At 41.0% G+C, this 20,560-nt stretch overlaps 1 protein-coding gene across 3 annotated transcripts in view; it reads right to left on the bottom strand.

Moving 5' to 3' along the window:
• MGMT (O-6-methylguanine-DNA methyltransferase) overlaps positions 1–20,560 on the bottom strand; it is a 453,528-nt gene that overhangs the window by 380,074 nt on the left and 52,894 nt on the right. For all 3 annotated transcript variants that reach the window (XM_056529548.1, XM_056529549.1, XM_056529550.1), the window contains exon 3: positions 9,269–9,402. In XM_056529548.1, coding sequence (XP_056385523.1) covers positions 9,269–9,402 — 134 coding nt within the window. The remainder of the gene's footprint in view (positions 1–9,268; positions 9,403–20,560) is intronic.

Here is a 20,560-nt window from a genome sequence, read left to right as displayed (position 1 = left end):
TTAGTGGAGTTAAAATTAATACTTATGGGAATGATGGCTAAGGTGATGCATAGTAAATCATTGAGCACATCTGCCTTCTAAACGGACTACCAAAGAAATAGTACCAGCGCTTGTCTCTAGAGCGATTCTTATTTACATTAAACATAGGGAAGAAAAAAAAGTTTCACCTCAATGATAAGTGAACCATTGTATGCTAATAACACCAGATCTGCTTACTCAGCATATATGGTACAAGAAGAAATCTGAGACTCCTAATATATAGTCTATTAATAGAATGTGTCTTTATAAAAGGCAGTGGGCAGTAGATCGTCTTTTCAAATCTTTGGGAAATTATAGGAGAAAAACAGTCAAAATCAAAGAAAAAATAGAAGTTAATGAATATAAAGGGGTTGGCCCACCAATAACCCTTATCTTGTGCATAGAAGATAAGCATGTGATTAAATTGCATCCAACTGCTGGTACCCCCTGTATCTCCAGAATGGGGCTCAGAGTCTCCAGTCGGAACAGAGTGACAATCATGCAAGCAAAATAACAACTTTTACTGCCTATGGGAGCTGCCAGAGACAGCCGTACACTATACTTAGTGGTCTTTGACAGCACCCATGGGCACACAAAAATTATCAATGGAAATCAAATTTATCAACCCATGGAGGTCTGGATATGGAGTCACACTCAAAATCAAAGTGGAAAACAACACTACAGGCTGATCCAACTTTATGTAATGTTCTTAAAATGAGGGTCAGTAGTGTGTTTGGCCTCCACGTGCCTGTATGATCTCCCTACAACACCTGGAAATGCTCCTGGACAGTCTGTGGTGCAACATGACGTTGGTGGATCAAGTGAGACATGATGTCCCAGATGTGCTCAATCAGATTCAGGTCTGGGGAACGGGCAGGCCAGTTCATAGCATCAATGCCTTCCTCTTTCAGGAACTGCTGACACACTCCAGCCACAAGAGGTCTAACATTGTCTTGCATTAGGAGGAACCCAGGGCCAACCAAACCTGCAAATGGTCTCACAAGGAGTCTGAGGATCTCTGTACCTAATAGCAGTCAGGCTACCTCTGGCAAGCACATGGAGGGCTGTGCGGCCCCCCCAAAGAAATGCCACCCAACACTATTATTGACCCACTGCCAAACCGGTCATGCTGGAGGATGTTGCAGGCAGCAGAACGTTTTCCACGGTGTCTCCAGACTCTGTCACGTCTGTCACATGTGCTCAGTGTTAACCTGCTTTCATCTGTGAAGAGCACAGGGCGTCAGTGGCGAATGTTTCAATCTTGGCAAATGCCAAATGTCCTGCACGGTGTTGGGCTGTAAGCTTGTTGCCCTCCTATGGCCTCTTCCACATCTCCAGATGTACTGGCCTGTCTCCTGGTGGCGCCTCCATGCTCTGGACACTACGCTGACAGACACAGCAAACCTTCTTGCCACAGCTCGCATTGAGGTGCCATCCTGGATGAGCTGCACTACCTGAGCCACTTGTGTGGGTTGTATACTCCGTCTCATGCTACCACTAGAGTGAAAGCACCGTTAGCTTTCAAAAGTGACCAAAACATCAGCCAGGAAGCATAGGAACCCAGAAGTGGTCTGTGGTCACCACCTGCAGAACCACTCCTTTATTGGGAGTGTCTTACTAATTGCCTATAATTTCCACCTGTTGTCTGTTCCATTTACACAACAGCATGTGAAATTGTCAATCAGTGTTGCCTCCTGAGTGGACAGTGTGATTTCACAGAAGTGTCATTGACCTGGAGTTACATTGTGCTGTTTAAGTTTTCCCTTTATTTTTTTGAGCAGTGCAGATTTCCTGTGATCAAGCACATATCCCTGTGGACAAAGAACAGGACTCTCATGCTCTGTTTGAGGGTGGAGGAAGCAGGACTCACAGGCATTAAGTTTGGTGGAGGAAGCTGGACTCATATGCTTTCTTTACGTATGTGCAAAGGATGCAGGACTCATAGGCTTTCATTATATGTGGGCAGATGAAACAAAATTCACAGGCTCTAAGGGGGAGATTTATCAAAAACTGCTCAGAGGAAAAGTTGCTGAGTTGTCCATAGCAACCAATCAGATCGCTTCTTTTATTTTGCAGAGGCCTTGTTAAAAATTAAAGAAGCGAGCTGATTGGTTGCTATGGGCAACTGGGCAACTTTTCCTCTGGACAGGTTTTGATAAATCTCCCCCACGTGTGGTGGAGGGAGCAGGACTCATAAACTTTCTCTTAGAGTTCCATCCGCATATAAACAGCTTTTTACATGAATAAACCTAGTCAAATAATAGGAAACTGTATGTTCTCAAGCCTAAGGTCTTTACTCTCTGATGATATTTTTCACTGCCCCTCAAAAGTATTCTATTATTGTATTTATTAAATATTCAATTCTGTACTATATTATACAGACTTTATTCTACTCGAAATCCTAGTTTTCCTAAAGCACCTAAAAAAACATAAAAATGTACTTATGAAGTGTACCACCATGCTGGAATTTTTTTCGGCTATCTGTGGAGTTGTTTGAAGCAAGTATTTTTCATTTCTGACAGAATAATGCATTTGCATTCTGTCTTTTTAAAGACCCTTTTTGTGGCTCAGGACTTTTGAGGCCTACAGGCAATCATCTCACGTCAGAACCCAAACCGTAATGATTATTCCTTAAAAGTGCATTAATATAACTGTTCCATATTCATTTTTAAGAATTCTTCCATTTTCTTTTAAGATAGATTCCTTTTTTACTGTCACTAGACTGACAGAAACTGCTCCTTGAAAAATACTCCCATGAATAAATGGTTAAAATATATCATTTAATTTGAATGTATCATAATGTATCCAGCATTAATATTTTTTATTATATGAAATACTGCCAGCCACCAAAAAGGAAAAGTCCTTGACCAAAATATCTGAGGATATTAAACTGAGAAATGATCTACTGATGCAAATCATTAAATCTATTTGCATTTGCTTACTGAACCCTATCAAAGAAATTAAACTACATACAGTAGGAAAGAAATCTGCTTCTGCATGGTTAAAAGGAGACATCTTGGAGGTTCCCGAGATCTATGTCATTAATTTTTCCCACTTCCAATCATTAACAAGTTAAATGTTTTTACTGCTTGAAAAGTTTTAATAAATAGGGGGGAAAAAATTAAATAGGTATCCGACAATCTGAAGACGACCTGAGTGCACTATGGTAATTCAAATGCAATTTGTCACTAACCACATATATTGTACAAGAAACATATTATCTACATTCACCTGCATTTTGATTATGTTGAGGTTCATGCATATAACAAAGTCATGTGCAGGATTGCTAAACGATAGCACACCCTATGGTTCTATATTACCGTCCTGTAGTCCCTACGTTTGCCGTGGTATTTAGTGCAATACAGCTGCATAAAACTAAATGAACACATAGGTACAGTGTTGGCTATAAGCAGTCTATGGCACACTAATACAGTATACAAATAGATCCATAATACTGGTGTAGGCATGAGCCCTAACACTTAAATGTATCTACATTAGTAACATTTATTTCTCTCCATCACTATCAGGTTTGAAGGTTATTACCATCTATGTCTACTGTATGTACATGATCTTTTCAGGACGCTCAACTTTCCGAAGAATGGACATTATCATAACTCTTTTTTCTTTTAAATGGGCACTGTCAGAATCAAAAACGTGTTATATGTTGTACATATACTTCATATACTTTTTATAGAAATCATGGCTGATACAAAAAGGCCACTGGGGTCCCCATATCAGCCAGAACATATTCCTGTCCGGCTGCAACATCATCTTTGTCCCATCTGAAGCACAGCCTGGCACAAAGTCCAGAAAGTGAGGGCGGGACTAGCACTATTCTATTCCTGTCTGTAAACAGAGAGGAGGTGGTTCAAAAGCAGCATTCAGTGATTGGATGAAGAGATCCCGCACAGCACGGCAGACTCAGGGAGGAAGTGAGTGCATGGTGAGTAAGGGCGGGCTCAGTGCTTGCCTTGGACACGCCCATTCCTGAGCAGTTGAATGTCTGAATGAGGGAGAAGCAGAACAGAAGAATTTGCAAGGCAAATACAGAAGCTAGACACAAAAAAGACATGTAAAGAATCTGCATGACCTAGTGAGTAACATAGAAGCATTATTTTTTACTGTGATATGACACTTTAAGGAAAAAATTAATGGACATGAAATCTACATGATGTTCTTTTCTCCGTCTGTGTTAAAAATGAGAATTTGTCTCATTTCCGGTTATTCCTGGCCACGGAAGGAGATGCATGGGGCTTCTGGGAACTGTAGTTTCAGTCTCAAACAGGGACACGTGGACTAAGCAGCAGTAAATGACCTTTTTTCTCAGGCAAGAACCTATAAGAGTTCAGTGGACAATTCTAGAATTTTAACCTAAAATGTGAAGCCACATGTTGTCAACGGGAGGAGATAAATTGTTGTCCATGTACAAAGGCAACCAGATGATAACTCAATGCATAAAGAAAAACATAAAATAGCTTGAAAGTTGGTGCAAAATAAAAATAAATAATTATTCTGCTAAATTGTTTAACAATTCTTGTAGGTTTACAATGTGAAATGTTGACAAACATGGAATGACACTTTATGGTTATCGGGGTTTATGTTAATTCCTTTATAAAGCACAGACATACTCCACTGTGCCGTAGACCGCAGTCCACATAGGGGATCGCATCTAAATTCCAAACTGACTTGTAATGCTTTTGGAGTGGTGGAGGAAACCTGTATAACTGGCGGAGATCCACATAGGGAGAACATACACAGTCCCTGCCCATGTTCCCTGTTGGGATCAAACCCAGCAAACCAAGGCGAAAGTATTAAAGAGGTTATCCAGGGGTAGAAAAACACAGCTAATTTCTTTCAAAAACAGCTCAATGTCTGTCCCCAGGTTGTGTGTGGTATTACAACTTGGCTCCATTCACATCAATGGAATTGAGCTGCAGAACCACACCCAACCTGGAGACGGGCAGGGCAGTGTTTTTTTGAAAGAAATTAACTCTGTTTTTCTATTCCTGGATAACGCCTTTAACCACTGAGCCACCAGGGTTCTTTATGGCTACAACTTGAGAAAAAACAGTCATGGTCGCACATCCACAACAAGCACCTTGACCTAATGCTTCTCAGCAACATTTATTAAACCAACAGGTTGTTAGTGTACTTGATGATCATGAAGTGCAAGCCCACTAGCCACGTCATGGTCACCTGTAAGTAGTGGGTCCCTAGCATAAAATGGCGCAGCACTGAGTGGCGACCACCACTGCTATACACCAGTGCCCACAGGGGTAACAACCCAACTGGCAGAGGAGCCCCAATGTCATTCTAACAAGTCTCTGGGCTGCGCCTTCCCACAGACACAGCACCGGGGCAGCAACGAATGCCAAACAGAACCGCACCAGGGGGAACAGATGTAAAAAGCTCACTCACCATGTACTTACTCCCAGTATGAGACTGTGAGGCTGCCAGGAGGAATAGGACCCTAATGCAGCTTCCTGCCAATTATATAGGCCTGGGCTGAGGGGGGAGGGGAAGAGTGCACACCAAACAATGGATACAGTGATCATATACTTTGGGCACTTCCTTAACAAATTTCCTTAAAATATTCCCTGAGTTTAGAGGTCTAGCACATTTGGAGGTACTGTGTTTTTTAACCCATGCAAGTCAATACGCAACAGTATATAGCAATATTTTCTAAACAGTGTGCCTACAGCTGCTGCAAAACTACGACTCCCAGCACGCCCGGACAGCCTGGCATGCTGGGAGTTGTAGTTTTGCAACAGCTGTAGGCACACTGTTTTAAAAACATCGGTCTAAAGACATGCTGGATACACTAATATATATGTACAAAGTATATCCATAAGAGTTAAGCTCCGACAACACGCTGCTCTCCAATTGTCTGCAAATCAGAATTACGATTTTAGAAGTAAGAAGAAAGAGCGATCCGTCAAGTTACGTACGAGATGAGTGGAAAAAAAAAAGAAAAACATTTCGTAGAGCCATCAAGAAGAAAGTCTTCAAAAGTAGCATTTACCTTTAACATTTGCTGGATTCAACTCTGTAGAACACATTAGGTTTTATTTTATAAATACAAGGTAATAATGTATCTATATCTCCCGTCTATGAGAACGCGTGGCGTAAAGTTTTCGGCTACATTTACATAAAAGAAAGGCTTCTAACATCCCTTCGAAATTCATTTATAAAAAGGTTGCTGAACAAGGGGGGGGGGGGGGGGGGGGAATCACTAATTTTACATGCACGGCAAAATAACCATTATAGGCCCCCAAGAGTTCGGAACGGCAACCAAAAAAAAAAAAAAAATTCTAAAATAAAATAAAAATCTGTCTTTCAAACAATAAAACACAACGTTACACTGGCATCGGCTGTGTTTTTTAAAACAGTACAGGAACAAGCTGAATGCGTGCTTCACTGGCTGGAGGGCTTAGCAGCTTTTCATTTGTGAGCGCTGAAGAGGGGCTCCCCTGTGTCCCAAACAAAAGATACGCTGTGAGAGAACACTCTGAACGCTTCACCTGCTGTAGCCAATGAGAAAAACTAAGACTGCTCTCTGGCACCAGCCAGCATACAAAAAAAAAAAAAAAAAACTCAACAAACACATATATATTTATATATTTTTTTTGTTGGTTTTCTCTATAGCAATATCGTGTCGGTAACTTTTGATATAGTGTAAGAAATTCACTCGAGAGCTCCGTCACGATACATTTTTGCATTATTACACAGATTTCCTACAAATTATTATTCTCCTGGTTTGCATTCAGAATGTGGCTACGTGCAGGCTCATGCACATTTACTGTACTCAAATTCATTTACTAAAGTAAGTTGAAAGAAAATGTAACAAAAATAATAATAAAATAATGGGAAAGTGTTTTTTTTTTTTACTTTTTGGAAAGGCTGTTTGTTAGACAGGTGAGGCCTCTTACTATTGTATAAAACAAATGAATATATAAACGAAAAAGTAAATAAATAAATATAATATAAAATATATTAGTAAAGGTTGAATAGTCTAGTAATTCTGACTCTGAGTCCAGCATTTTCTTTTAGAACTTGTCTGTTCTTTCTTTTGTTGAAAACATTTTTTTTACAGTTTTATTTTTTTTGTTCCATATCGGGCCAATTTTTTTCTCCAAGTTTTTCATTTGCATTTGTCAAAATTTTGGTGAAATTTAGAATAAATGAATGAAAACATGCTGTATACTGAAAAAACATGTGCATTTTTTCTTCCACGATAATCCGCTCGATATATTGTAATTTTCTGACAACTGTGGTTTAGTTAAAACTTTTGGGATAACAATTAATATTGTCTCCTTAATGGAATATACTGTATTTATCGGGGTATACCACGCACCGGCCTATAACACGCACCCTCATTTTACCAGGGATATTTGGTTAAAATGTTTTTTACCCAAATATCCTTGGTAAAATGAGGGTGCGTGTGTGTGCATGCGTATACCCCGATACACCCCCAGGAAAGGGAGAGGGAGAGAGGCTGTCGCTGCCCGCTTCTCTCCCCCTGCCTTTCCTGGGGTCTAGAGCCCTGCTGCTGCCGCTTCTCTCCCGCTGGCTATCTGCGCCGCTGCCCGTTCTCTCCCCCTGGCTATCGGTGCCAGCGCCCCATTGCCGGCGCCGATAGCCAGGGGGGAGAAAAGCGGCACCGGCAATGGGGCAGCGGCACCAATAGCCTGGGGGAGAGAAGGGGCAGCGGCACCCATTGCCGGCGCCGCTGCCCCGTTGCCTCCCCCATCCCCAGTTGTATAATTACCTGTTGCCGGGGTCGGGTCCGCGCTGCTTCAGGCCTCCGGTGTGCGTCCCATGCGTCGTTGCTATGCACTGCGCGGAGCAATGACGAGTGATGGGTGCCGCTGCCCCTTCTCTCCCCCTGTCTGTCGGCGCCGCTGCTCCATTGCCGGCGCCGCTTCTCTCCCCCTGGCTATCGGCGCCGGCAATGGGGCGCCGGCAGCGATAGTCAGGGGGAGAGAACGGGCAGCGGCACCGATAGCCAGGGGGAGAGAAGGGCCGGCAGCAGGGCTCTAGACCCCAGGACAGGCAGGGGCAGAGAAGCCGGCCCGCTTTAAATCATTGAACTGCAGCGGCTTATCGGCGTATAACACCGATAAATACGGTATATGATATGAGATTAATCTAATCTAATATTGAAGAAAATGACTGATATATACTTTGTACTTTCTCTTTCTTATACTTATGTGTATTTCTTGCATTACCATTTTTGTTGTTTTTTCTTGGAAAAATAAAAATAAACAGTTATATATAAAAAAAAGAAAAACGTGCATAAAACATCATGCATTCAAAGTGCCAAGATGGGAGCATGGGGTATTTGTAATTAATGATCTGTCCACTTTTTTACTATTATATTTGAAATCTTAATAGGTCTAAAATTTTATAACACATCTACATAGAAGTTGGAGCACCATATTCTGATATCAAGCACAAGCGATCCTCAATTAATTACCCTAGGTAGGTATCTACACTGTTTTGGGCCTTTATGACCCAAACCCAAAGAACAAACTAAAACTTTTCAAGTACAATGATCTAACAGCTATAACTTTTTGTGTTTTTTCTTTGTGTTTTTTAAGGTATTTTAGTGACGTTTGCATGCATTTTATTTATTTTGCCTACAACAAATTGGACTTTACTGTTATGGTATTTTTTTTTTTTTTACCAAATAGCCGTTACATTTTATCACTTTTCTCATGCTCAAATAGTTTTCAATGATTTCAAATAAAAACCTTAAAATGTTTTCTATAGGACATGTCCTAATATGGGCCACTATGTTGTAAGCGGGGCTTTGTATATTAGTACCCATATATACAGACATATTGCACACAAGTGATTTGAAGCTCTGTATCAGAAATCACCATAGCAAACCTCTCCTGTTTTGGACAGTTCCTGACAAGGACAGAGGTGTCAGCAGAGAGCACTTTTGTCAAAATGGAAAGCACTACACAACTTCTTCTGTAGTATATAGCAGCTAATAAGTATCAAAAGGATTAAAAGAATAGATTTACAAATCTGTATAACTTTCTGGCACCAGTTGATTTTAAAATTTTTTTTTATTGGAGTACCCCTTTAATGATAACACAATCTTATTTTTTGGGGGTTGCTGCAAGAGGTCCTTTTTAACAGTCCACCTAAATACAGTAGGACCCATTATATTTTTTTTACCTGTATATGCAAAAACTTACACATCCTAAGATACCATGGACAGTCAAAAAAGAAGCTTTACCCTGATTCAGTGGCATCACAATTCAGAAATTTGATCTCATGTATTCCCAGTTCACATCCCGAAATTTGAATCTCCCCAACAGGGATCTTGATCAGCACCTCTTCCAATCTGCAGTTTTCTTTGGTTAGGGCCATCTAAAATTAAAAATGTACACATGAATACTTTATATGTCAAAAAAGAAATATATATATATATATATATATATATATATATACACACACACACACCCCGTATTTTCTGGCGTATAAGACTTCTTCTTTACCCCATGGAATGTTCTCAAAAATCGGGGGTAGTCCTATGCCGGGTATCGTCTAATACACCGGGTGTTGCAGATTATCCATACCCCGGGCGTCACGGCCAAGATTAACTTCCCCCATCAAGATCTTTTACGGACACTAGGATGTCCCAGTTACCTTTCTGCGTCCCCGCATTGACTTTAAAAACATATGGGCCGCTGGGAGGTAGCACCGTGCGTATGCCCATAGCAACAGCAGAGCGGAGCAGCGAGGACGCGTGGGCATTGTAAGTTACCAGCTGCACATCCTCTTCGGTGCAACGACCATCGCTCCTCCGGTCACAGGACCTACTGCTATGGCCTACAGGCCATAGCAGTAGATCATGACCCCGGACTGGAGGAGCGGTGGTCAGAGCACTGAAGTGAGGCAGTACACAGACATACAGCCTCCAGCCATACACTGTATATCGCTGAAGGCTGTATGTCTGTGGGGTTCACTGCCTACCTAATGTGGGGGAACTACAACCTAATGTGGGGGAACTACAACCTAATGTGGAGGGAACTATACTACCAGCCTAATGTTGGGGGGAATTTTACTGCCAGCCTAATGTGGGGGAACTATGCTGACAACCTAATGTGGGGGAACTACAACCTAATGTGGAGGAACTATACTCCCAACCTAATGTGAGGGAACTACAACCTAATGTGGGGGAACTATACTGCCAACTTAATGTGGGGGAACTATGCTGACAACCTAATGTGGGGGAACTATGCTGACAACCTAATGTGGGGGAACTATGCTGACAACCTAGTGTGGGGGTACAATGGTAGGATCTGATCTTGTCCGCTGTTGTGATTTGGTGTAACCAAAGGAAGACAAGTGGTTTATAAATAGACACACATGAATTGAGCACAGATAGCTGTAGATCACTAGCATTGATACATCTTATGTCAAAGCAACATTTTGTAGTATTATATTTGGTAGTATAATGTACAGGCCAGTAAAAGCTACCAATGCTCTCTTCACTGTATGTAAAACTGGTCAAAAACCCAGAACAGCATATGAGGTCAGCCTGCCCAACCTTTAAAAGCAAGTGAATACAGTGTTTCAAAGTCTTAGCTCAGTTCTGAGTTTTCTAGCATATTTCTTGTTTGAATTTTGTGGGATTTTTGCAGTTGACCTGGATTTTCAGACCCTGCTTCACTGTACACATTGGTATATTGAGCCAAGACTGATCTCATGACCCTGTCTTCAGTGGTGCTTAGCTCCAAGGAAAACATCTGCAACAAGTTTCCTCCAGGTACTCTGGTTTCCTCCAATACTTCAAAGCATATCTATAGGTAAATCTAGATTGTGAGTCCCAATGGGGACAAGGACTAATTTGAGTGTACAGTGCACCGGAATCAATGTGTACTTAAAAAAAAACTATCATCATTATTATGCTACCAATCCAGGTTTTGTTTGTGACCCAATAAAAGTCAGGTTTGAGTATGGAGGACTTGTGGTGAGCTCTTTATTCCTGCCTTTGCTGTGGAGTGAAACACTGCCCCAACTGCTGGTGTTATGATCTGGGCACCCATTGAATATTACTGTCACCTTGTGGTGATATGAGGGACACTAATAGGTTAACAATAAGTACAGGACATCCTGCAACCACGTGTTGCCTCTCATGGCAGGGTTTTGAACTGGTGTTTGATATGTGGTATGATGTTCTTTATAGTTATAGACTGCCCCCACTAATTGGCATGCCAAACATCTTAAGGGTCAGTAACCTGCACCAATCTACAAAATCAACAGACCCTACTGGGAGCTGCTAAATTCTAAAGGTCCACTTTTCCTTTACCCAATTCTGCCAGGCCTTACACAGAGTCTGGACTCTCTAGAAGATAGCATTGCATCTTCCTCCATGATTGTTCTGGGTTACTTCAACTTCATCAATTGAAGACTCATCTAAAGGCAGTGACACTAAAATACAATTATCCTTTAGGTTGCAAAAAAACACAGCAGCTAAATCTTTTCTTGTACTCAGTAGAAGAATATAAGGTGCTCTGACCACAATAATTTTTTTTCTGTGTGGTATTTGTGTTGGTTGTTTCGACCATTCAAAGGCATTTCTACCAATAGACTTCCATTTTAACATACACCAAAATGAGTAGCGTACCTAGAAGAGAGGAGCCCAACAATAAAATGGACAAATATTTGTGCTTTGTGCTTCTTTATCATCTTAATGCCTTTATGCAACCCTTGGGCCTAGTCATAACCCCTTGTTTAATAATATGAAGTTCATATGGAAAGGAAGATCTTCTCATGTTCTTGCCCTCCAACAGCAAAAAGAATGGGCCAACCAGGACCAGGCATCCTCTTTCCAAAGAGCCCCATAATGATCACATGAGCTGCCTTTACGTCCTCCGATCACATCCTCTGCCATGACTGCATCAAATCTGCAGCTATGATCTAATTCACATTTTTGGGTCATATTTATAAAGCTATAACCACCAGATGTGATGAAGTCCTTGCAAGGAGGAACACATTTAATTTTTATTGGGTTAAAAAAGACATAATTTAACATTTATTTGACCAAAATGATTGCCTATTGGCCAAAATAAAGCACAGTTGTTAGCTATATCGGTCTCTGTGCCACTGTGCATAAGACCTGGCCTCAATATGCAATCAAATAATAAGCGGTCTTAACAAGATTTCACAGCAATTGTAGCATATACAATACAAGGAACATTTCCATGAAGCCATAGTAGTGGGATGTGCCCTTAAGGGTTTTTCAGGATTCTGCTCTCATACAATTATGCAGCCACGTTGCGTGCCCAACAGCCAATGTCACAGACATAGTCGAAGCAGTCGCATGGCAGGATAGCAGAGCCAGATGAAGAGCCAATGCCTTTGCTAAGATCATAGCAGTTTAATCTGTACCGATTTTACCTAAAGCTAAAAGCTATTCATATTAATTGACTACAGTAGAGGAATTGATTTTCATGGCAAATTAAGGATCATTTGCAAAATAAAATGCATTTTTGTTTCGTCTCTTTCATCCCTCGTTTTCACAGGAATTGGGATTAGAGAATTAATCTTTTGACACCGTTTTAATGGTGGCTTCAGAATTGCCCTCAATGAGAATTTCAAATATGGAAAAGCTAAAGAAACCCAGTTACAACAATTAATTCCCCTTAAAAGAAGAAAAAAAAGAAAGAGGTTATCTTGTAAATGAATTTTAAACAGGCACTTTCCTCAATAAAAAGACTGTAAAAGGGAAAAAAATATGTATTACAACTCTCAAGTTTCTAGTAGGGTAACCAGCAGGGGCTGAGAGTTGTGTGCTCGGTTTTGTACAATGCAAATCAGATGTACTATATATGCAAATCAAGAAACACTGCACTCAATTAAGTATAAGGGACTTTCATGTCTTCCAGTGCCTTAATCCTAAATAAGAGAATACAGAATGAAACCGCCGACCAGAATTGTCCTCTAATTTACTAGATCTGCATTGTGGAATTTGATTTAATGAACTCTTTAAACAATTCAAGCAAGTTCAACCCAGAAAATAATAGTATCACTGCCCCATTCCATGGCAGCCTGGGCTCCAAATATATAGTTTGTTCTAGCCAATAAATGTTCCACTCTGAAATGAAAGGATATAGAGTTACCTATGCTCTTTGGGGTCCTTTCTTGTATTTGTTTGACATGCAAATGCAATAACATGTATCTAGAGTATTCATAGTACTCAGTCGCCACCTAAAGTGATGGTCTACATTAACCCCTAGGCGACTCAGGGTTTTCCAGTTTTTGCACTTTCGTTTTTTCCTCCTCACCTTTTAAAAATCATAACCCTTTCAATTTTGCAACCACAGAACCACATGATGACTTTTTTTTTGGGCCAACAATTCTACTTTGTAATGACGTCAGTTATTTTACCCAAAAATCTGTGGCAAAACCCCCCCAAAAAAAAATAATAATCATTGTGTGACGAAATTGAAGAAAAAACTAAATTTTGTAACTTTTGGGGACTTCCTTTTCTACGCAGTACATTTTTCGGTAAAAATGACACCTTATATTTATTCAGTAGGTCCATACGATTAAAATGATTCCATACTTATATAGGTTGGATTTTGTCGTACTTCTGCGTACTGGGCAGCATGAGGACTCATTTTTTGTGCCGTGATCTCAAGTTTATATTGGTACCACATTTGTTTTGATCAGACCTTTTGATCACTTTTTTTTAATGGTATAAAAAGTGACAACAAATACGCTATTTTGGACTTTGGATTTTTTTATGTGTATGCAATAGACCGTGTGGTTTAATTAATGATATATTTTTTATAGTTCGGACATTTACGCATGCGGCGATACCACATATGTTTATATTTATTTTTTTATGGGAAAAGGGGGGGTGACTTGAACTTTTTTTTAGGGAAGGGGGTTAAATCACATTTGTTAACTCTTTTTTTACACTTTTTTTTACTTGCAATGTTATAGCCCCCATAGGGGGCTATAACATGCAGTACATTGATTACCAGCACTGTTCAATGCTATGCTATAGCAATGCACTGATCAGTGTTATCGTCGGTCGATTGCTCAAGCCTGCATCTCAGGCTTGGAGCAATCAATCGCGGATCAGACGCACCGGAGGCAGGTAAGGGACCCTCCTGTTGCGTCCTAGCTGAACGGGACACCACGGTTTCACTGCGGTGATCCCGATCAGCCCGACTGAGCTGCCTGGAATGCTTTTTTCACATTTTAGACACAGCAATCAACTTTGATCGCCGCATCTAACGGGTTAATAGCACGCATCACCGCGATTGGTGACGTGCGCTATTAGCCGCCCAAGCCGACCTAATATGATGTGAGGTCCCCGTGTGGCCCTGGGTTATATTGTGGGAGGTTAAGTAAATAAAGCTTAACTGATTATATTGTGAATTGAACACTTCTGCAACTTTCCCATGCACTTGATGTTCAGTTATTGACTATGTTTAAGATCCATGTTATGAAAAACCAGTCAAACCAGCCGAAGCAGGTGGTTTTGGCAGCAAATCTGCAGTAAAATCTGTCATACAAACCCAAGCCACATTTTGCCAGAGATTTTTTTAAGGAATGAAAACATTTTTTTTGCAGATATACTGGAGATCCTCAACAAAATCCACAGTAATAGGTTGTTGACTTATTGAAGACAATGAAAAAAAATGGCAAAAAATTGTGAACAATTTGCTACATAAATTGCCATGCTACAAATTAAAAAATCCACAATGCAGGGCAATATGAGGAGATCTTCCACTCAGAAATGTGTGGGAAAAAGTTGTTGCAAATCCGTTGGGAGTGTATTTACTCTTGCTGATACAGGTGTAAACTGCTTGTTACAGCTAAGGGTCGTATTAGGGCGCGTTCACACTATGCGGATGCAAATTCGTGAATATTGCGAATATATTTGCTATATATTCGAAATTGCGAATATTTGTTTTTCCACATATTCGCATATGCGTATATTTGCATATTCCTTCTTTTCACTTGTGGGCCAATTAGAATGATGCAAATACACTTGTCAGAAGTTATCAACAACATCCCTAGCAACCAATAGTAAAGTTGCCCACCCCCTCACTGTTTTCTTCCTCGGATATCCAAATATGCAAATATGTGAATATAAAGAATTCGCGATATTCGCTAATATAGGACAAATATTCATCTATATATTCACAAAATATCGCAAATTTGAATTATACACAGTGAACTTTTACATCAGTGTGAATGGGTTTCTGCGAGACCTGTTCACACTGAGCAATTTCAGCGGCCGCTGAAATTGTTCCACACAGAGAATGGATAGCATAGCCAGCATAGCCATCAATGGTCCTACCGCCCGACAGCCGCTGCCAGGCTGAATCTCCAGCGTACATTCAGCAGTGTGAACGCACCCTTACACAGCCGAGCAATGAACAAGCAAGAACTAATTTATCGGCTGATCAAGTCATTTTAACCAGTCAAATAATCGGCCATCAGCCGGACACTGCGTTTCATTCATTCAGGGAAAAATGTTTTTCCCTTCTTATGATTGATGGTAGAATCTCATTTATCAAACTGCTATTAGCTTGTCATCTGTGGATGATGGATAACTTTTTGAGTTTGGCATACACCTTTAACGACCACGACCGTAAACTTACGCCTGTGGCCGGCTCCTGTTATGTGAAGCACGCTCAGGAGCTGAGCATGCTTCATACCCGGCAGGTCCCGGTTGCTATCAGCAGCCAGGACCCGCAGCTAATACCGGACATCGCCGATCGGGCTGATGTCCGGCATTAACCCTTTTGACATCGCGATCAAAGTTGTCCGCGGCATCTAAAACGGGAGCAAATCATTGCCGGTTAACTCAGTGAGCTGTTCGGGACCGCCACAATTTCACCCAAACAGCTGAGAGGACAGCGGGAGGTTTCTTACCTTATCTCCCGCTGTCTGATCGTCACTCTGCTGCTCCGTGCCTGAGATCCAAGTTGGAGCAGCAGAGCACCCATAACACTGATCAATGCAATGCTATGGCTTTGCATTGATCAGTGTCTGCAATCAAGGTATTGCATGTTATAGTCCCCTATGGGGGCTATAACATTGAAAAAAAAAAGTAAAAAACATAGTTAATAAAAGTGATTTAACCCCTTCCCTAATAAAAGTTTTCCCATTTTTAAAAAAATGTAAATAAAAATAAACATATGTGGTATCGTCGCGTGCGTAAATATCCGAACTATGAAAATATAATGTTAATTAAACCACACAGTTAATGGCATACACGTAAAAAAAATTCCCAAGTCCAAAATTGCGTATTTTTGGTCACTTTGTATACCCTTTATACAATGTATAAAAGGCGATCAAAAAGTCCCAGCAAAACGAAAATGGTACCGATAAAAACGTCAGACCATGGCACAAAAAATGAGCCCTCATATATCCCCGTATACAGAAAAATAAAAAAGTTATAGGTGTCAGAAGATGACAACTGTACACATACTAATTTTGGTGCATGTAGTTATAATTTTTTTAAAGTAGTAAAATAAAATAAAACCTAAACAAATTAAGTATCCTTGTAACCGTATGGACCTACAGAATAAATATATGGTGTCATTTTTACCGAAAAGTGTACTGCGTAGAATCAGAATTCCCCAAAAGTTACAAAATTGCGTTTTTTTTTTTTTTTTCAATTTTGCTCCAAAAATATTTTTTTTCTGGTTTTGCCGTAAATTTTGTGGTGAAATGATTGATGTCATTATAAAGTACAATTGGTGGCGCAAAGAACAAGCCAGCTGTCAAGCCCCCTCCGATAGGCTTGCATTGAGGGGGCGGAGCGTGACATCACACGGGGTGGGGCTGTGACGTCACAATGCTCCGGCCCCCGTGATCGACAGTAATCAGACCCCGAGCGAACACGCTCTGGGGACTGATTATAACAGGGTGCTGCGTGCAAGATCACGGGGGTCCCCAGCGGCGGGACCCCCGCGATCAGGCATCTTGTCCCCTATCCTTTGGATAGGGGATAAGATGTCTTAGAGTCAGAATACCCCTTTAATCACAAGTTGAATATCAACTACAATTCTTTTTAGATTTTATTAGACTCTTTCCTAGGACTGTATCGACCTTTTCCAGCCCACCGAAGCACCGGAAAGCTGAACTAATTTATGCAGGAAAAGTCAGCAACCGCCGAGCCGAGAAGTTCGTGACGAATCGAATTTACTGTAAGTTCGCTCATCTCTAAAGACCACTGTTCTAGGCTATTATTAAACAGCAATGCAACCCAAAGCCTATTGACACATGAATGTACCCAATGTAGAAGTATAAACATAATTAGGATTTTTTTTTTTTTGCATGTTTGTCAATTTTTGGGTCATTATTTTTATTGATTTGTTCTGAAATCATGCCATTGCACTGGGTAGATTTATTTGCTTCCTCTTCAGTTATTGCAGGAAAATAAAGCAACAACCAGAGGTTTTAATCGAATAAAATCATTCATGAGAGCCGACCCGCCCACTTCATTTTTCAACAGTGCGCTGAAGCTCGAGGAACAGCAGCTATTCTAGTATTATTAGCAATATTTTTTGTAATGCTACTAGTTTCCTGGAATGACTATTCAGTCTAGAAACTCCAGCCTTAGTGGCTTATTGGGATTATTTTCTGTTTTGGTGCAAAGTGGCCTCACCTGGTTCTGCTTTATAAAAAAAAAAAAGGTTGGTCCTACTCAACCCAAGAGACACTTCTATTAAAGGGGTACTTCAGTGCTTAGACATCTTATCCCCTATCCAAAGGATAGGGGATAAGATGCCCGATAGCGGGGGTCTCGCCGCTGGAGACCCCCATGATCTTGCACGCCGCACCAGGTTAGAATCAGTCCCTGGAGCATGTTCGCTCCGGGTCAGATTACTGTCGATCACGGGGCATTGTGATGTCACGGCTCCACCCCCGTGTGATATCACGCTCCGCCCCCTCAATGCTAGCCTAACGGAGGGGGCGTGACAGCTGTGGGGGCGTGATGTCACACAGGGGCGGAGCCGTGAAGTCACAATGCTCCGTCCCCGTGATCGCCAGTAATCAGATCGGGAGCGAACACGCTCCAGGGACTGATTCTAACAGGGTGCGGCGTGCAAGATCACGGGGGTCTCCAGCGGCGAGACCCCCACGATCAGGCATCTTATCCCCTATCCTTTGGATAGGGGATAAGATGTCTAAGCGCCGGAGTACCCCTTTAATGTTTCAGCACCTTCATTTTTAAAAGTAAAGTAAAAAAAACTATTATACTGCTGCGTGAACCAAGATAAAAGTAGTGACTCTATGCTGGCTGTGGTAAGCCATGAATTTCCTATGAATCCCCCAAATTGAGAGCCCTCTGTGTGAATGGTCCCAGCTCTGGCTTAGGCTGGGTTCACACTACGTTTTGTCCCATACGGGAGCGCATACGGCAGGAGGGAGCTAAAAGCTCGCGCTCCCGTATGTAACCGTATGCGCTCCCGTATGCCATTCACTTCAATGAGCCGACCGGAGTGAGACGTTCGGTCCGGTCGGCTCATTTTTGCGCCGTATGCGCTTTTACAACCGTACCTAAAACCGTGGTCAACCACGGTTTTAGGTCCGGTTGTAAAAGCGCATACGGCGCAAAAATGAGCCGACCGGACCGAACGTTTCACTCCGGTCGGCTCATTGAAGTGAATGGCATACGGGAGCGCATACGGTTACATACGGGAGCGCGAGCTTTTAGCTCCCTCCTGCCGTATGCGCTCCCGTATGGGACAAAACGTAGTGTGAACCCACCCTAAGAGAGGGGGAAACACAAGCAGGTGGGCCCTACCACTATGATGTGCATGTGTTATAACAGTATTATTACTACAGTAAGTGAACCTGTGAAAAGATGAATTGCTAAACCTAGTGCATTGTAGCCCTAAAACATTAGCATGATGTTCTTGGAAACTCTACAGTTGCCAAGAGAAACTTCCCTTAAAGGGGTACTCCCCTGGAAAACATTCAATTGGTGCCAGAAAGTTAAACAGATTTGTAAATTACTTCTATTTAAAAATGTTAACCCTTCCAGTACTTATCAGCTGTTGTATACTACAGAGGAAGTTCTTTTCTTTTTTAATTTACTTTCTGTCTGACCACAGAGCTCTCTGCTGACACCTCTGTCCATTTTAGGAACTGCCCAGAGCAGGAGAGGTTTGCTTGGGGATTTGCTCCTACTCCTACTTCCTGTGGATCATACAGCAGCTGGTAAGTACTGGAATGGTTAAGATTTTAAAAAAGAAGTAACTTACAAATCTGTTTAACTTTCTGGCACCAGTTGATTTAAAAAAAAATGTTTTCCAGTGGAGTAACTCTTTAAATCCTCAGCATAATTAACCCCTATTTTTACGTTTTCGTTTTTTTCTTCATCGTCTTCAAAAAATCATAACTCTTTAATATTTTTATCCCCAGACTGGTATGAGGGCTTGTTTTTTGCGCAACCAGGTGTCCATTGTAATTGCATCACTCACTTTACCATAAAATGTATGGCGCAACCAAAAAAATACTATTTGTGTGGGAAAATTTAAAAGAAAACCGCAATTCTGCAAATTTTGGAAGGTTTTGTTTTCACGCTATACAGTTTACGGTAAAAATGACATGTGTTCTTTAGTCTTTGGGTCAATACTATTAAAATGATCATCATTTCTTGGTGAAAAATTCCCAAATTTCTTGAACATTTTAAAAATTTAGCATTTTTCTAACTTTGAAACTTTCTACTTGTAAGGAAAATGGATATTGCAAATAAAAGTTTATACTGATTCACAAATACAATATATCTACTTTATGTTGGCATCATAAAGTTGACATGTTTTAACTTTTTGAAGACATTAGAGGGCTTCAAAGTATAGCAGCAATTTTCAAAATTTTCACGAAAAATTCAAAATCTGAATTTTTAAGGGACCAGATAAGTTTGAAGTTGATTTGAGGGGCCTTTCTGTAAGAAATACCCTATAAATGACCCTATTATAGAAACTGCACCCCTCAAAGTATTTAAAATGACATTCTGAAAGTTTGTTAACCCTTTAGGTGTTTCACAGGAATAGCAGCAAAGTGAAGGAGGAAATTCAAAATCTTCATTTTTTACACTCGCATGTTCTAGTAGTGCCATTTTTTGAAAGGAGAGAAATCCCCCCCAAATTTGTAACCCAATTTCTCTCGAGTAAGGAAACACCTCATATGTGGATGTAAAGTGTTCTGTGGATGCAGTAGAGGGCTCAGAAGGGAAGGAGCGACAATGGGATTATGGAGAGTGAATTTTGCTGAAATGGTTTTTGGGGGGCATGTCATATTTAGGAAACCCCTATGGTGCCATAACAGAAAAAAAAAAAACAAGACGTACTGTTTTGGAAATGACACTCCTCAAGGAACGTGACAAGGGGTACAGTGAGCCTTAACGCCCCACAGGTGTTTGACGACTTTTCGTTAAAGTCTGATGTGTAAATGAAATTTGTTATTCACTAAAATGCTGGTTTTTCCCCAACTTTTAAATTTTTATAAGGGGTAATAGGAGAAAATGCCCACCAAAATTTGT

This window comes from Hyla sarda, chromosome 7 (assembly GCF_029499605.1).
Source record: "Hyla sarda isolate aHylSar1 chromosome 7, aHylSar1.hap1, whole genome shotgun sequence".
NCBI classification, from domain to species: domain Eukaryota; kingdom Metazoa; phylum Chordata; class Amphibia; order Anura; family Hylidae; genus Hyla; species Hyla sarda.
Note: the sequence above shows the minus strand (reverse complement) of the source record. Positions and strands in the feature narration are given on the sequence as shown.